This window comes from Notothenia rossii, assembly GCF_949606895.1.
Source record: "Notothenia rossii genome assembly, chromosome: 10".
In the NCBI taxonomy this organism is placed as follows: domain Eukaryota; kingdom Metazoa; phylum Chordata; class Actinopteri; order Perciformes; family Nototheniidae; genus Notothenia; species Notothenia rossii.
In genome coordinates, this window is record NC_136908.1 from 13,153,854 (window position 1) to 13,172,123 (window position 18,270).

The 18,270-nt window shown below is 41.0% G+C and overlaps 3 protein-coding genes across 5 annotated transcripts; all 3 read right to left on the reverse strand.

Annotated features, from left to right (window-relative positions):
* Positions 1-148: 148 nt before the first annotated feature.
* On the reverse strand, positions 149-2,050 carry LOC307023092 (uncharacterized protein). The gene is made up of 2 exons (XM_079656124.1): positions 1,791-2,050; positions 149-1,282 (listed from the first exon to the last, which is right to left on the reverse strand). The coding sequence occupies exons 1-2, from the start codon at positions 1,951-1,953 to the stop codon at positions 417-419; spliced, it is 1,029 nt and encodes a 342-aa protein (XP_079512250.1). The 5' UTR covers positions 1,954-2,050; the 3' UTR covers positions 149-416.
* Positions 2,051-3,020: 970 nt separating this feature from the next.
* sytl1 (synaptotagmin-like 1) lies at positions 3,021-12,086 on the reverse strand. 3 transcript variants are annotated; one of them, XM_079654457.1, is made up of 15 exons: positions 12,008-12,086; positions 10,847-10,998; positions 9,462-9,613; positions 8,843-8,957; positions 8,703-8,760; positions 8,581-8,620; positions 8,451-8,491; positions 8,040-8,153; positions 7,714-7,880; positions 7,530-7,632; positions 7,121-7,282; positions 6,676-6,754; positions 6,324-6,423; positions 5,391-5,596; positions 3,021-3,436 (listed from the first exon to the last, which is right to left on the reverse strand). In XM_079654457.1, exons 2-15 carry the CDS (start codon positions 10,969-10,971, stop codon positions 3,297-3,299), a joined length of 1,602 nt encoding a protein of 533 aa, XP_079510583.1. In that variant the 5' UTR covers positions 10,972-10,998; positions 12,008-12,086; the 3' UTR covers positions 3,021-3,296. The 3 variants fall into 3 exon arrangements, with proteins under 3 accessions (XP_079510583.1, XP_079510582.1, XP_079510584.1); XM_079654456.1 differs by having other exon boundaries at positions 9,450-9,613; XM_079654458.1 differs by lacking the exon at positions 12,008-12,086 and having other exon boundaries at positions 9,450-9,613; positions 10,840-10,978.
* A 1,669-nt stretch (positions 12,087-13,755) lies between these two features.
* Positions 13,756-15,724, reverse strand: cd164l2 (CD164 sialomucin-like 2). Its single transcript, XM_079656599.1, has 6 exons — positions 15,621-15,724; positions 15,120-15,206; positions 14,645-14,737; positions 14,527-14,568; positions 14,167-14,320; positions 13,756-13,940 (listed from the first exon to the last, which is right to left on the reverse strand). Exons 1-6 carry the CDS (start codon positions 15,694-15,696, stop codon positions 13,925-13,927), a joined length of 468 nt encoding a protein of 155 aa, XP_079512725.1. The 5' UTR covers positions 15,697-15,724; the 3' UTR covers positions 13,756-13,924.
* Between the last annotated feature and the right edge of the window lie 2,546 nt (positions 15,725-18,270).

Here is an 18,270-nt window from a genome sequence, read left to right on the forward strand (position 1 = left end):
GAAGCAGTGTCCTACTTAGTGCAGAAGTAGACGCCTTAAACGTTTTAAAAATCGCCGCATAGCCATTACTGCTAATTATTGTAACACAATAGCTGAATCATTTCTCAACATGCGACTGCTCAAAAATGAAATGATTTCAAACAAAACATGAAATTATTCAGATTTGTATTTTAACAATCATTATATTACATCTATAAAAAATATTGACATACGAAATATTTGTATTGGAACAGCTTTAGACGTAGTAATGCTGTAACATATTTCAGCCACTAGGGTGGGCAATGACCCCCCCCCCCACACAAAATTCGCCTATGATCATGAGCCATTTCTACCATGTTTTACTTTATAGTATTACCATTTCATACAGTAAGGACATATTTACAGAAAAGTGGATATTCTGCTTAACTCTCATTAAGTCATGCCAAGTGAACATCTTCCATGTGTTTTGTCATTACATTATTCCGACTGAACTTCTTTCCACACACGGTGCAGGTGTAGGGTTTCTCTCCTGTGTGGATTCTCGTGTGGACGTTCAAGTTGCCAACATGGCGGAACTCTTTTCCACAAATCCTGCATCTGTGTGGCCTGTCTTCCGAGTGAATCCTCATGTGCGCAGTCAGACTGTTTCCATGTCGAAACTCTTTACCACACAACTCACATACGTACATGGTCTCACCAGTGTGGATTTGAGTGTGCGTGGCAAGGTGTGCACTTCGCTTGAATTCTTTGCCACAGAAACTGCAGCAGTATGATTTGCTTGTCTTTGTCTCTTTTTTTGATGAAGTTGAGCTGTTTGGTTCACAACTTTTAGTCCACTGTTTTTTCCCTGTTGGGCTCTGCGTGTGGATGTTTCCAATACTGTACTCTGTCACTGTTGCTAAACCCTGCTTAGGCCCCATGTTATTCACAGTTACAGAACGATATGGCAAATTATTCAAAAATTCACTGCTTGACTGTGCGTTTCCTTCAATCTCTCGGCGGTCAGCTGAGGTTTTAAGTACAGGCTTTCTGTCTTCATTTCCTGTGTCATGAGTTTGTAACTCAGTCATGGCTGAGTAAATGAAGGTGGGCGTCACTTTCAAAGTGCTGGTGTCCTCCATGTTTGGTAGCTGTTCTCCCTCTGGACTGCTCCATGGCTCTTCCTGTTTGATAGCCGGAGGGTCTGGGACCAGCAGGCCACACTCCTCCTGTTTCACACTGGGGTCGTTGTGGCAGCTCTTTGGACTCCAATCCGTTTCATGTTGTGTCTGCACCATTGCACTGATAAATCCATGTGGCGTCTCTGTTAAGAGGAAAAAAGAGAAATTGTATTTGTGGATTACAGTTTTATTTCAGCATTATATTATCCTGTCCTTGTATTAAAGAAAAGTAAGCTATAAGGAGAGTCCACTTCCAAGACTTTATACTTCTTGAAGTTTTTTTCTCTGGCTTGTCTTCGAGCTGCTGTCTGAGTGTTTTAAAATGCATGCAATCAAAAGTTGTTTGAGTTTGTAGCATTTCATCTCCCACCTTGTATTAGGGCTGCAATAATATCTTTTAATATATTATATTTGACAGAGCACTTTTTACATCAGGGACAAAGACTTTGGCATTACACAACATGATGATCATGACCCTTTTAATACCTAAATTCATGTTAGTCTTTGGTGCTGTTGAACTTTATAGAAATATGTGTTTCTGTTATCAAGCCAACCCTCATACGGTGAGTGGGGTGGACATGTATCACGCCTGTGTAACGTTATACCGTCTTTAAGACTGCTTAAGCATTTGAAAACAGAAACCAAACAAACCTCTATTGAGTGAATGCACTTCCGGTTTGAGTCCATGCCGGTGGTCACCGTCTTGATGAGATCTCCGCTCAGATATGGTCCTTTGCACCGCGGAGAAGATCTCCTCTGCAGCCACACACAGTCTCTCACTAATGAACAGCCTCAGCAGCTGCATTTCAGACATTTTAATCCACGTTCAACCCTCAACTACAGCACGCAGTCCACCGGTGTTCCCTTTGTGTAAAACTTGTGAAAGCTCAAAAAGCTACACGGAAATAAAGGGGAACTACACCCGGTTGCTAATTTCAAAATAAAAGTATACTTATTTGCACACGGAAGTTTCCAATTACAAACAGGGTTTGAAAACAGTTTAAACGAAATTAGGGATCTCGATGAAAAAGTATGCGGTTAATAACCGACATAACCAGTTATGTGTTTATTAACAATGACCTTAAGTTCTGAAAAGCAAGCACTGTCAGTTTGTAACATTCAAATGATCAATTAAAATATCATGATCCTAAGAGCACTGATGGGCCTATATATAACCACCAAAGGCTGTAATCCATGAACTATGCGTAGGATTAAATCATACTTTATTTTGAAAAGCCGACACTTCTGGTCTCATAACAGGTTGAAACAGGGAAGTTAATATCGCCATCTGCTGGACAGGAGTTCTGATTTATATGGTAAATGCCTTAATCCACTGTCTGTTGATACATGGGAGGATGGATGGAGAACAGTTTGTTTTTATGTTAAATAAAGAGGAGACATTACAACACTGGTCTTGTTATATTTACCCTATTCTTCATTGTCCTCTGTAATTTACCTGAAAACTATATTGAATAAGTATAAAGTCTGACCACAAGGTGGCAGTCATGTAATCCATCCAAAAGTAAAGAATATTCATGCAACTGCAGGCCTTTCCTTTTCTACCCTGTCCAATTAAAGCAATGAGAGCTGAATATCTAATAATTACAATTGTCTGAATAAGAATAGATGTTTCTTTACTATAAGGCAATTAGGGCCTATTTTTCTAACATGCTCAAATAGTTTTAGATGTCTGGGAAACAACATGATATAAATACATGGCTATTTTTAATTTACTCTGTTTTTGTAACTGTTTTTTAATTTATAATATTTGTTGGTTTATATTTTTCCTGGTCTGTGTATTCGTTTTTTGGTTTATTTGATGCCAATATGATCTCACATTCACTCGATATATTCAAATAAGACCACTGGGTGATTCATCAGTTCAGGTTTGATATTTAATTAATAAACTACATCTGATTACAACACTTTTGTCACACACTGAACCAAAAACATACAAATAAAACATTTGAAATGCAGATAGATATGGTTTTAAAACTAAATATTTCAGATCTACGCCACTAATTCACAATATTGCACTACTACTGGCTTCCATTTGTGTGTGACAGAGAGGTTAAATATGCGGAGGGGTGTCTTTTTTTCAGTCCAGCCATTATTTGAACGTCTGTGTGTGAGCAGGGCGTGTCTGACTCTGGGTCACTAGGACCGGGGTGCGAGGTTAGTTCTGATTGATAGTGTTGCGTCGACCCAGTGGTTTGGGTTGTCAATCATGGAGGTCCACATTGCGGTCTCCTCTTCTGTGGAGTCCATCCAGCTAACAGCCTCCCCATAACTCTGACCTAATACAAAAGCACACAGAATTATTTATTATTTATGTTAAGACGTTACCACAGAAATCCTCACCGCAATCGGCACAAAGAGAAATTATGCCTTTCTTAATGAGGCCGAGGAAACAATCCCCACACCGCAGTAATGTATTCACATATACCGCTATAGCTGAAAGCAGTAACAACACCGACTGAAGGATTTGGAAAAACAATCTCATTGCAAATATTTAGATGTTAAACTGCAATATGATTCACAATATTGGAGGGAATTATAATTTGTATATCATCATTCTCATTTTCATTGGAAAATATATATAAATTATTATTGTTCGTTTTTTTGCAACAGTATGTACAGTGAATATTTTTTCTTCAAGTCAATAGAAATTGTTTTAAAGCTTTTATATATCTGCGGAAACCAGAATACTGAAGTCAGAAAGGTATTTCGACATAATCTGCCTTTAACAAATATTGCACCTCCTGCGATTTGGAAAATGACCAAATCACAACAATGTCTTTATTTTTATGTTGTTCAGCCCTAGTGAAACCTAACAATCCCAAAAGTCTACAGAAGTAGGCCCTGCCCTCTTAATGCATCAACTTTATGTTAAAAGTGTGTACACAACAAGCAAAGCTTCATCATAAAAGTCACTTCCCACAGAGCCAACGTTTTATCAGTGGTGATTTCGACACACTCCCTATTAAGCACCAACTGAGTAAAAGAACACTATCAAAAACGACTTCTCAACAACTAAATGATCAGAAAACATAATTGTTTTCCACTTATTTAACTTTGCACAGTAACGTCCCTCTGCTGACACGACCATCTGAAATGCCTGAAATGCCAACCGGACAAAATGCCCACCACTCCAAATCAACACTGGAGATGAAGCAAAAACAGATTTACGGCACAGTGCTCAAAGATGACCATAAATTAAACCAACCAAACACCTCTTTAATGTCTCATCCCCTGACACTGAAGCTGGTTCCCTCCTACAAGCCTAAGAAATGTCAAGTGATATCGTGAGATATCATTTTATTTTTAATCACAGCTTTGAAAAGTTACATTTGGATGGCAAATTCTCGAGCTTTATTCATAACCTTGCAAAACTTTTGATATTAGGGAGCCTCCAGTCACCTGTGTTGACTCATAGAAGACAGCCTATGATAAACATGAGTGATTTAATTAAAAAAGCACACTGCCAAACAAAGGCTCGGAACTGAGTGTGACTTGATAAGGGATGAGATAAGATCCTCCCTTTAGCCCAGGCTCCACACGGCCTGCGGCACAGGAGAACAAACACTGTCCGTAATCACCAACACCGGCTGCTGCTTTCAGAACGAGAATCTGCTTTGTTCCCCGTCTGATCGCTTATTATATCATCCCTCACTGAGGGCTGCACTCAAAGAGCCCTGACCAATGAGTACGCTTTTAAAAAGAGGCCCTATTATGCTTTTTGGGTTTTGCCTTTGACTGTAGTATGTTATAAAGGTTTTTGTGCATGTTAATGGTCTGCAAGGCTAAAATAACAAACTTTCTCTCCCGCACATCAGCCCCCCCCCCCCAACTGCCTCAAACGCCTCCATTGTTGTCCTTTGTTTACTTCCATAACATAGTGACATCACTATGTAACACTTGCGTTTCTATTAGCTAGCATACCAACACATTGCATAGGCTAAGGGGCAGGACATCTCTAAGCTGTTGACCAATCAGAATGGGCTCTGGTTTTAGACAGAGGGTGAAAAGAGGTGCTTCAGCACAGGCAGTGAGAACAATTTTAAGCATGTAAACATGTCACAGTAGAGGCACAAAATACAAATATGAAACCTGAAAATGAGCAATGTAGGGCACTGAAACAGTAAAACACCCAGCCACACAAGTTAATAGTCCAATATCTGCAGAGAAATAATTGTTAGGATTTTTATTTGGTGCATTAGTGTAGATGTGAGTTATTGAAGCGACACCCACCAGTTCCACAGCTCAGACGAACCCCCCCCAGGACGCGCGGCTTTAAGCCATCGCGCTGCCAGACAGTGAGCTCTGCGCAGGCTTCTCTCAGGTCGCTGGAGTGGAAGCCGTCGTACACCATGGTGTGGTTGTAGGTCGGGTTGAAGGAGCGCTTTATCAACCGCGTCTTCTGACCACTCTGCCGACTGGCATCTGGGAGTATGTAGCTTGTGGGGATTAGATTAGGAAAATTAGACAATTAAATTCAGATTCAAACCAGAACTATGGAAGTGTTTGAATTTAATTAGGCTTTGTTTATGTTGTATGCAGGATGTGTGCGTGTTAAAAACCCTACATTTACACATTTAATCAATATGAATTGCTTTGATGTAAACTGTATGTCATTTACTTTTTAAAAAATGTTTAAAAGGATGTACATTTTACATATATTAAAGAAAGAACCAAATTAATGAATTACAACATGATGGCTTAAGGATCGTCCCACCTAATTACCTTAATGCTTTCAAAAATGATTTTTTAATAAAGAGATGGACACCAATGATGGAGAAAATTAGGGAGCATTGAGATTAAGATAAAGACTCATATGCTGTACTCACAAATAACAACACCCAACACCCTTGAGTACTCAATGGCCTCTTTTAAAAAAAATAAACGATGTGGATACAATCCTATCCAGTTAAGCTTGGGGTTTTTTAGTTTTTGTAAACTTTACTTTATAATTTAAATCGTTTCAAGTTGAATTGTTTGGATATAAAGGACCTTATAAATAGTTGAACAGCTTGTAAGTGAAACCGTCAATCCATGTTAAAATTCGGTTTAACCATGGTAATAACTGTGCCAGTAAAGTTGGACAATGTTTTCCAAGTAAAAACTGTTGCCAGGATCAATTCCTGATGACAACATATCGGGAAAAATGTTGCCGAGCTGACGTACCTCCTGACAAAAGAGTCTATGACGCCGCCTTTGTTTGCCAGGAGACCTTGAGCCTCCCGAAGCCAGATGTGAAGCTCTCCTGTCAGAGGCAGTCCACCACCTACACACACACACACACACACACACACACACACACACACACACACACACACACACACACACACACACACACACACACACACACACACACACACACACACACACACACACACACACACACACACACACACACACACACACACACACACACACACACACACACACACACACACACACACACACACACACACATATAAGATGTGTGATTAAGGTGGGACATCACTTGCATTCCTGAAGTGTGTGCTGTGCTCACCCTCATATCCGTCTGGGATGAACTTTATAGAGAGCAGGAGGGTCCCGCGACTGCTAATAGTGTCTGGATTCAAATTAACCTGTGGTGTGGGGATGTAGGGGAAGTAAAAAATAGTAAAAGATAAAAGGCAGAAAAAAGACAAAGAAGGAGAAAGAAAAAGCCAGGGGAGAGAGGCAAACGCGTGGAAGAAGGAAAAGATTAAGCTTACATAAAACCTTAGTTGAAATTCACAGCATGCCTCCCTTCAGCTCTCCCAGACACAAGAGACACTCCTCCCTGTACTCTGTGTCTGCAACCAAGTGTGCATTTACATACACTCTACTAAACAAATCTAGACGCAGACATTATAGTGTTTAGGTAACGATTGTACTGGGAGAATTCAAACTGATTTATGTGACTGCATGACTGTCTATTTGCATTCAAATCATTCTGTGCTCTTCTCTACCCTTGGCTGCAGGTCCTGCCAAAGTGGCAGAGAGGAGGTCCAGTCCCAGTGGCTCAGAGACATCTCCACCTCCCCCAGAAACACGTTCCTGCCCAGGGGCTCGGCATGCCACACGGAGAGGTTCAAGGTCCGGCTCCGCAGCTCTCCAACCCGTACTTTATACTATAAGAGAGGGGACAAGATTGAGGCGGAGAGGCAACTGCAAGATAAAGCACAGCAGGTTCTCTGTCCCCTAGGATGTATATTTAAATCTGATAATTTATTGATAAGAGGTATTTGTGACTGCAGAGTTAAGCGTCTGCAGTGCATGTTGCAGGACACTTGGTGAAGAGCTGAGAGACAGATGGGCTAATGGGGGATTTCTGTGAAGGCTGCCACTGAATGCAATATGTAAATAAGAGTGTCTCACTCTGAGCGTCTGATCAAACACTGGGTCCAATGTCTTCTTCCTCACTGCAGTTTTCTTCTTGCTGTGACTCGACTTGTCCGGCAGGAGATAGGTTTTAACATATCTGTAAAATGCACACAGACACTTTTTGATTGATTAGGTGTGGGACATTGTTGCTGCAAGATGCACATTCACCGTTACTTACGGGTCAGAGCGGTTCTTCCGTGCTGAAGCGATGTCCTCGCAGCGATAGACTTTGACTTGCAGCTCCTCCTTCTGGGTGTCATAAACCAATGAGAATTGGATTCGGCCCCTCACCTCCACCACTCCAAAATCCCCTGAGCTGAAGAGACTCATCATGCTGCCACTGAGCTGTAACACACGCAGAACAGCGATCAGCACCTACGTCACTGTCCGAGCTGAGTCATCTTGCGTCGCTGGATAGTCAATTAATCAAGTGTGTGTGTGTGTGAGTTTGCGTGCGTGCGTGCGTGCGTGCGTACGTAAATATGTGGGTGTGAGAGTGTGTACCGTGTAGCCTGAATGAATGCTGCCGTTGGAGCTGCTGTTCTTCAGAGAAGCTGGATCTGGTTCTGTAAGGAAGCTGCTCACAGAGTCACTGTCCTCGTGACCGTCAAAGTCATCCTAAACACACACACACACACACACACACACACACACACACACACACACACACACACACACACACACACACACACACACACACACACACACACACACACACACACACACACACACACACACACACACACACACACACACACACACACACACACACACACACACACACACACACACACACACACACACACACACACACACACACACACAATCATATAATTGAACTACTTTTCTTACTTTTCAAACTCTACTGTTATAAAAGCAAAATGTGTGAATGACTTAGACATTTAAATAATTCACCTCAGGCTCCTCTGAGTGGCCATTACTTCTTCTTTCCCACTCTATGAGCAGAAAGAGTTGAAAATGAATAATCACACTGCAAGAGACTATCAAGAGAGCTCGAGAGGCATTGAGAGAGAAACTTCCATACCTTTGGATGATGATGAGGAACTATTTTTATACTGCAGTCTCTGAAATTGAAGATGATTATTAGTATTAACATGATTTCTTATTTTATGCAGGGTAAAACTGAAACAAAAAGCACACACAGACCTGTACTACGGGACTTTTTGTTCTGGGTGTGGGTACAGGTTTCAAACTTCCTTCAATCCTGAAAACAACCAACCAGATTTGGAATAATTGCAGCTCGACACAAATCTTATTAAGTGTAAAGACGTGATGTCCTCACTAACCCTCCACTCTCCTTCTCTCTGCCGTCCTTGAGTCTCCTCTCCGCCTCAGGAGAGGAGTTATTGTTGCTGGAGGTTTCCTCTCTCTCTCCATTGAACAGTCCATTCAGTGGCACATCTGTTACCATGGAAACACATACAGACCCATCACTGGGATATCCCTATAAAGCCCACGGCTGTTGTTGGAGCTATATATTGGTTAATATTATTTAAGAGTTAAACGTTTTTTTATTATACCTTTGTTAGTCAGTGTTATTATTTAAGTTTAATTAAGTCGTTTTTATGGTTTTATTTTGAAGGGCAGCTTTGGGCACTGGGTGATTATGTATATTTTGGAGACAGGTGGTGGTGGGATTAACGCACTAGTATAGACACATGTTTTTTTTTTACCAGGATTAAAGAAGCAAAGCCATAGGAAAGGCTGCAGGAGAAGAATAGATAAAAGTATATATTATATTGTTCATTGTACTTTGTTTATTGGAAATAAATGTACGAAACCACGTTTTTGCCTGGACTTGGATCATTCCCCTGCATAAGATTCACTAACTGGTGCCTCAGTGGCAATTTTATTTTAAATGACATTTTCTGTTTAAAAGAAAAGTTTCAATACCTGAAAACTGACCTCTGGTCTCGGATTTCCTGCGGCGTATGGTTGAGTTGACGAGTGCGCTGACAGACGTCTGGCTGCGATGGCGTTTGATACTCTGCTCTTTGAACCATTCCCCTGACAAGAAGCGCATACGGGTCGGGTCCGTCTCCACCCCCTGGAGGACCCTGCAGCGTGGAGAAAGGGTCAAGTTTTAAAGCAGTTTAACAGCAAACAATCATGAAATACTATCTGCAAAAGTCAGCTGATGTCAGTCTTGCCTAAACAATCACTGTTTATACTGAAATATATATGATTTCCGATGCCGTCTTATGAATTTTTGAAAAGATATTAATTTAATTTAATTTTAAAAATCAATGAAGACTATAGATAAAAAAACTCTAACGATACCCATGTCATACATAATCGTTTAAAATGCATGCGTGTCTAATAAATAAACCCACAAAATTAACAACAACAGGTGCACTTCTCTTTGAATAATACAACTTTGTCATCAGCTAAGGCCCCAGTGTAAAGATGAATCAACTCATGCATCACACACAGGAAACAACAGGGGGACTATTAGACCTTACTAACTTAGACAGTCTCTTTGTGTCTCTGACTAAGGAAGGTGACCAGTGATCAATAACAGGAGCTGCTCTGCTCTGTAGGCAGAAAACATTTAACTGTGAAGATCTTTGAATTCCCAAACTGAAGACAGGCTTTTGGGGGCTCTTGAGGATAGTGAAGCCAGATTGCCAAAAGCCTGGGAGGCATTAGTGAGTCATTGAAGTGTCGAGTAGTGACGTAGGAGGGCTTGTCAACAAAACATCCATGGTCTGTGTGCATTTTGATAGTTAGTTTAAAGCAGGGTTGTCAAACTCAAGGCCCGGGGGCCAAATCCGGCCCACAACTTCATTTTATGTGGCCCGCAAGAGCTTGCAAAGAATATAATACGTTTATTATACGGTTACATGCCACTTTACAGAAGCAAGTTGCCCATAAACTACATGTCCCACAATGCATCTCGTTTTGTGACATGCACACTGAAGAGACTTGCAATTATTTACCCTGGACTTCTGCTTTCAGATGTAGTTGGTAGTTAATTACTAAGTTATTATCCTATCCAATAATAATCCAATTCAGAGGCAATAGTGTAATATAATACATTAAAATAAATATATTGTATTTATATATCTATATTTATATAGTTACAATCGGCCCTTTGAGTGCAACCATAATGCTAATGTGGCCCGCGATGAAATTGAGGAATAAAATGTGATTGTTGTTGTCCAAACAGGTTAACCAGTTTTGCCACTGTTTACTCTTTCCTGCCACTTCTGTCTAAGTCTAATGTTTCCCCTCTCTGTATGTTAGTGGGCAAAACTGGCAGCTAAATAGGAAAAACAGTCACCTCTGACCTTACACGTCCTTCATCGCGACGACGCAGATCCAAGTCCCGCTGTATGACCTGCAGGATGCTGGACTGCTCCTCTTCTGTCAGGAAGGTCAGATCAAGAGAAGAATCAACCGGCTCCTCCTCCATCCCTGAGAGGAGCAAAGACCACAACACCTACAAGACCCAGGATAGGCCCTGTTTATATTAAAATACATTTAAACAAGCTATACATTACAGTTATGTTGTGCGGACTGACATATATTTCAGAAGACATTTTGGCATGCTTAACCATGTTTCCCAAATTGCCCTGTGACCCCTTAAAATTGAGCGTTGTCTACTTCCCCCTCACATGCTGCATGTCAACAAGGTTCGAGTAGATTAGTCCTTCTTATCTTGTGGTTAACATTGTCAAACTATTCAATGCAGTTTGAAATATGCGTCGGCAAGGACATATGTTGTGTCAGGAAGGCTATACCTGTCTGTTTCAATGGCTTTCATCTGACCCTGCTCCAAATTATCTCCATTAAACACTATATAAACCCCTTACCTAAAAAAGGCTTGGAAATACATTTTATTATTTAAGCTTCTATTTCTTGATTTGAAACTGAGAAGTATATTGGAAAAACAATTCAGTAAAGCAACGTCTGTATGTTCAATAACCGGCTGCACCGCAATATAATACTTTTATGTCAATGATAATGTTTGTCTGTGGTGGTGTGTGCGCCTTTAGGCTAGTTACCTCCGGGCAATTAGCGCATGCGCAGAGTGATCCTCCTGGTGTTAGGAGTTTGGCAAAAAGGATATCATGAGTGCTCAAGAGATTTCATAACTTGATACTAACTACACCAAGACAAAAACAAAAAAATAATATAACGAAGTTGCTAGCATATCATAGGTTCTCCTCATAATATGTTCTTGTAGAAGCCTTGTATTTGCTTTTAGTTATTACATAGTCCATTTGTACACAACGATAATGAGATAATTTCGCTTTCTGGCTGTGATCACAATTTTTTCTTCATGAAAATAGGTCTGTGCACTACTTTTTATCATAACATGGGCAGCGCGAGAGAGAGGACACCTGTCGCCTTTTCCTCTTTTTTGACCAAAGGTTAAAGTCTTCCCTCTCTGACGTTCATCACAAATACACACGGCAACATTAAACCCCAAGGTAAAACTGTCTTACCTTAGCTGGGAGCTTCCGCCACTTCTATCTGTGGAAAAGTTTAGTGGAAAGTTGTCCAGAGTGCGGTGCGTCTCGAGGTCTGTGTGCAAAGTAAACGAAGTGAACACGCCCTCCAGAGTCAGCTGGGAAGCAGGAACAAACGGAAAATACAGTGTGTGTGTGTGTGTGTGTGTGTGTGTGTGTGTGTGTGTGTGTGTGTGTGTGTGTGTGTGTGTGTGTGAGAAAGAGTCATATCAAACAGTCAGGCAAACACACCGTATCAACACACACAAACACGGATGTTTTACAGGGTGGAGGTGGGATGTAACTTTTCTTCCTTGTATCTGTCCACACCTGCTAAACACACACTCGGTCACACACTGCACCTTCTCTGTAACTACACAAGCAACTGGACACATAGCAAACAAGGATGTATGCTTGTTTTAAAGGGAGTAGCACTGGAAGCTTGTCTCAAGTTTAAGGTGGCAATATGAGCGTTGGGGGAGGGTGCATGCATTCAGCTTGAAAAAGATTTGTATTCAGTCCTGTCCTTTGTCAACATACTTGGATGGCAGCCATGTTCTGCCCAGTTGGAAAACGTTTTGTGTGGGCTTATTCAAGCCTGTGTAGGTCCTGGCACAGCCGCACAGACAGTGTCTGGTGCCTCCAACCAGCCGACCTGCTGCTCCCTAAAGGCCTCCACCAGCAATCTGTCCCTGCTGCATGCTGGGATCCCTACTGACACCCATATTTATAAGGATCAATGGGTGCTTCTTATACTGGGAACATGTCACGTGCCCAGATCACAGCAGAATCTGTTCATTGACTCATTGCTGGAACAGGCACTCGAAACATACTTTACAAACCCCCACTGATTACTTATTCAAACTCCTCATTGGAATGCAAAAAGCAAATATCAAACAGAAAAAAAGGTAATTATCATTAGTTTATTCAGGCTGCCAACATTTTAATTGTAATGGCATCACAACAAAAAAAGAAATTCTGATTATATTGAACACAAGTAAACAGGATCACTTTAAATGTTGTTTAATTTCTATTATAGGGTTGAAGCTGATATGCATATAATATAAATGTGAGCAGTCAAAACAGAAATTAGAAATTAATTATTAAAAAAGACTCTGAGCTATTGAAACGTCAGAATAAAAACACACACAAATCAGAGGGGTAGTGCTAATACCTTTTTGGTAGATAGAAGCTTAAATGACTTCCACTGTTGCTTAGACAGTCATTTCTCCTGCTGCCAAAGGTGCTGTCTAGGGACCTTCAAGAGTTTTTGACATGGCTCCTAAGGGTACCTGCATTAAGATTACCTAACTCACTGCTCAAGAAATCAAAAAGATATGACATACATAAATATTTAAATGTTTGGTTTCAATAAAACACTAAAGAGAGTTATGCAGCACCACATGGAACACACACATCCTCTGAGATGAAGGAAACACAACATTCAGATTCTCATTTTGGTCTGTTTACGCTTTTAAATGCCATTTATGACCTACTGTCTGCATTGGGATTATATCACTCTTTCCCACCACTGCACTATTTACACAGTTAAACAGCTAATTTTATAAAGCTAGTTCATTGTCGTTTGTAGGAGAACAAACACTGAGAATTTATGTTGAGTACGTCATTAAGATATTTCTCTGAAAGCGCTGAGATTTGTCAGATCATACCAACAGCCAAAGTCTCTCTGGAATGTAAAGTCTATACAATCACAGGGAACACATGCCCATACACTCATTACACAATGTAGTATTTTGGGGGGAAATGTCCTCCTATAACACACCCATCCCCTAGGGGGTTACACATGGGGACCAAACCAAAACTGACAGGGGCTCAGAAAAAAAACAAACACTCGATGAGTCACTGCTCTGCTGTCCTCCGCCCTCGCCTGGTTGTCCTTCATAGATCTTTTCTTCACTGTGGCTGCTCTCTGTATGAAGACAAACAGAAATGTAACTTGATAAAGGCTGTGATCAGAATCTAAATTCAATCTGGAGGGATGATAAAGGTGAATCATTTAACATCGGTTGATGTTGATCACTACGCCCAGCAGAGGCTGCTGTTGCTTCAACAGATACTCTAAACTCAGTGACACACATACTGATACAATCATGCTAAATTCTCTGTCCTCTCATCACCTATGTGGGCAAACTCACATGGGGTCATAGTTGCTCTGCTCTTTGGATTTGAGGAAGCGCATGGCGAAGAAGCCGCCTGCCTGCACACACAGCACCAGGATGATGCCTCCAATGAAGCTGGACATATCAAACTTGGCCTGGGAGAACTCTGAGTTGGTGTTACTTCCATCACCTAGAGGGAAAGAAAGGAAGTGTTTGATGGGTTGACAATACAATCACATGAACGCAGGGTGAGGTGGGAAAAAAAGCGTTTTTCTGGTGCAATTGACTGAGTGTCATTGGAGAACATTTTACTTAGTTCTTATGGGAATAATGAATGTCTGACGCAAGAGAGAGGAAATGGGGGTAGGAGGGAATGCTGGAGTCGATGAAATGTACCTGAGTCACTTTTACCTTCTCCGTCAGCTACATTCTCCACAACTGGGAATAAAAAAAAAGAACTTTAGTGAGGTGGCAGACATGCATATTGTTAACTAAGAAGTGTTTTGTTTTCTACCTGAGCACAGTTCAGACACTCTAGTCCAGCTACAGTTCCTGCCGTTGTCTGCTGAGTTGTCCCCATCAGTCACACACATGCCTGTATCATTACCTGAGACGGAGATAACAAGTATTTTAATGTGTGTGTGTGTGTGTGTGTGTGTGTGTGTGTGTGTGTGTGTGTGTGTGTGTGTGTGTGTGTGTGTGTGTGTGTGTGTGTGTGTGTGTCATATCATGTGTGTGTTCCTGGCACACTAAATAATTCAAACGTCTTGTACAAACCCGGGAAGCTTATGTTACAGCAGCTTTGATGATTGAATTACTATCAGAGGTCAGGGGTGTGTGTGTGCGTGTGTGTGTGTGTGTGTGTGTGTGTGTGTGTGTGTGTGTGTTGTGTGTGTGTGTGTGTGTGTGTGTGTGTGTGTGTGTGTGTGTGTGTGTGTGTGTGTGTGTGTGTGAGTGTGTGTGTGTGTGTGTGTGTGTGTGCGCATCACCATCTGGACAAAGCCTCCAGACACAGCCTGTCAGGTTCAGCATGGAATCGCCGACGCACAGGTCACATGATTCAGCTTGAGAACAATCTGTAGGAGGAACGAGACTGGCAGTCAATTAGAAGTGTCAGTCAAAGCAGTTAATTGGGCGATGTACAATTATCCCCCACAGACACATTACAATGGTCTAATTGTTACAATACATCCCACTAGTCTGGATAGTGTCAGTGTGTGGACACAATTGGCTAGTAGTGCCGCAGGAGATTCTCATTCACCTGTCTTATTGTTGTGAGCTTGTGGGAATTATTGTAGGATAAGCTATCATCACAGTAAATACAAAGAGACGTTATCAGGGAATCTCTTGAAGGAGATCAAATGGAAACAGGGAGAAAGGGTACGTAGATGCCAAAGTGTATAAAAACATTCCAACAGGTTCCTGACAAAACTAAAATACATGGAGATGGTCTTGAATGAAGAGTATAAGAGAAATGGATGGACCCATACCTGACTGTGGGAACACAAATGGCACCACTGCTATAAGCAGGAGTGTGGAGCAGAGGACCTTCACCACCATCTGCATCCTGACAGCCTCACAGCACCAACACCTGCAACTGAGAGCTGAAGACTTTACGCTCGGGGAAGAATAAGTATCAACAAAAAGGCTTCAGTAAAAATATATCTTCTGTAAGTCCGCAAAGTGGATCCAATCGTTGCAAAGGGAGATATGAGAGCTTGCTGGGACACAGAGAGAAAGACTCAGAGACCTGTGTAACATGAGCAACACCCAAACTTGGTCACCTGGCAACCAACTGGCCCACCTCAACCCTCCTGAAACACACACCGGGTTGGATGGAGTGACATGGTTTGCCTCGGCTGGCAGCGCACGCGCACACACACACACACACACACACACACACACACACACACACACACACACACACACACACACACACACACACACACACACACACACACACACACACACACACACACAGACCTGGTTTCCCACTTCTGTCCTTACAAACGGCTCAAATAATGGGGAGAAAAATGGGAATATTAAATAATCAGTGTTTATTGCCATTTTTGTATATATAAATATGTTTACATTACACAAATCAGCGTATTTTGTAGGATAGTTGGTCGCAACGGGATGGGGACCAATCAAGTGACCCCAAAATAAACCTGAAAGGCACATCAGATAATTTAGGGGACAAGAAAGAAAAAACAACTGTTCAAGTGTAATTTATCCTCTGGACAACATGAATGTTTGAAGCAAATTTCATGATAATCCCTCCAATCATTAATGAGATATTTCTGCGTTTGTCAGAGCACCATTACCACAACTGTTAAAGGCATTCCTGTTAGACAACAATTACATGTTCCTGACACTTTTAATTGTGAATTACTTGTAACTAAATGTACTGTAGAGGCATTTTCAAATGTTTAAGACAAAACAAGAAGGGAAATGCCTTTTGTGTTCACTCAAAAGCCATAAGCATGACAAGGGTTGTCAAGCAGCTTTATTTTTAAGTGATCGCAAGCCAATTAAAGGTGGCAATGAATGTTTTAAGCTAGAACCATCAGGAATATATTCAACTTTTTATTTCCTGTCAAGAATCAAACAAGTACATGTTTTTAACAGGTATTAACTGGAACCTTCTGGGTTAGGCAGTTTATCATGTTCCTCATCAGTGATGGGGCGGGTCAATAATAGTGTGTTGATTGAGTGGTTCCAATTAGGATAGCTGTATTTATAGTGTGGTGTGAATGCTTTTTAAAACATGTTGGCATGTGACATTTGCTGTAGAGAGTCTGTGCGTCAGTAGTCTATCACCAAATGTGTGACTGATTTTGATTTGTGAAGTGTTACAGAGTCACTTTTCAAGCAATCATTAATTAACTTTTACGACACAAAGAAGGTCATGAACAAAGGTTCTTAATAATTACTGAAATACCTTTCAATAGCTGTTTATGAAATAGATTAGAGCAAATGTAAAAAATAATATCACAATAAATCGGACCACAAATACATGTCATGTTTGATACTAATTTTACAGTAAACTATTAGGTCATAATCAAACATAGCATATGGGCACGAGACAGATGGTCTGGATTTATCCCTTTCTGGATTGGTGATGTGAAAAAAAGAGAAAGAAAACAATCTTCACACCCCTGAATACGTACACGTGCACCAGCAAAAAACGTGCAAGCGCTCTGACATGCAACCTGTTGCTTTCATCATCGCGCCGGGCTGCAAGTCCTCAAAATCAGATGCATTGAGCACAGAATCACGGCAGTCAATTCCATCGTCATCATCCTCACCGCCTCCAAACACATGGCTCATAGTATCCTCTCACATGTCATATGCTCTCACACATTATCTGGGTACATCTGTGCATCTCTACGGGCCGGCTGTTTTGTGTTTGTGTGCAAAAAAAAACACGAAGGGATATTCCGCAGCCATGTCGAACACGATCTTCTTCAACAGTGATGCTCCCACTGCTGGCAATAAATCGACACACCAGCGAAAAACTCTTGAATAATGCTGTAATTTACAACCAAATACACCGAGAGACATATAGAAGAAATCCACAGCTGATATAACTGAATGACCGGCAAAAATGTAAGGACATGAAATAAGGGTCATAGCCTATGTAGTCTTTAGGAAGAGGAAAGCTCAGACATGAAGAAATAATATACAAATGTTCCCTGGTTCTTTTTTGTGTGTGATGTGTATATATATATATATATATATATATATATATATATATATATATATATATATATATATATATACAAAACATTATATAATACATTTTTAAAATATATATATTTTAAAAATGTATTATATAATGTGTTGTATAACCAAATAGATATAGTAGGTCTTGCTCCTCATAATTTTCCGAATATTTTTTTTGGTAGGTGACAACTATTGCACTAAATGACGAGGAGGGATTTGGCAGGAAGTGTTTCCTAATATGGCTCGAGAAGGACGAGATTCCCCCAGTAAACGCATTGATATGCGCGACCACGCAGACAACCGTAAAGCCCATCTTGCAGCACCCACGCGCACTACCAAGCTGGGGAAGCCTTGTGTTCCCTGCTGTTAAATAACTGTGGGTAGACAGGGGGGTCTTTCTATGTCAAGGTGTGC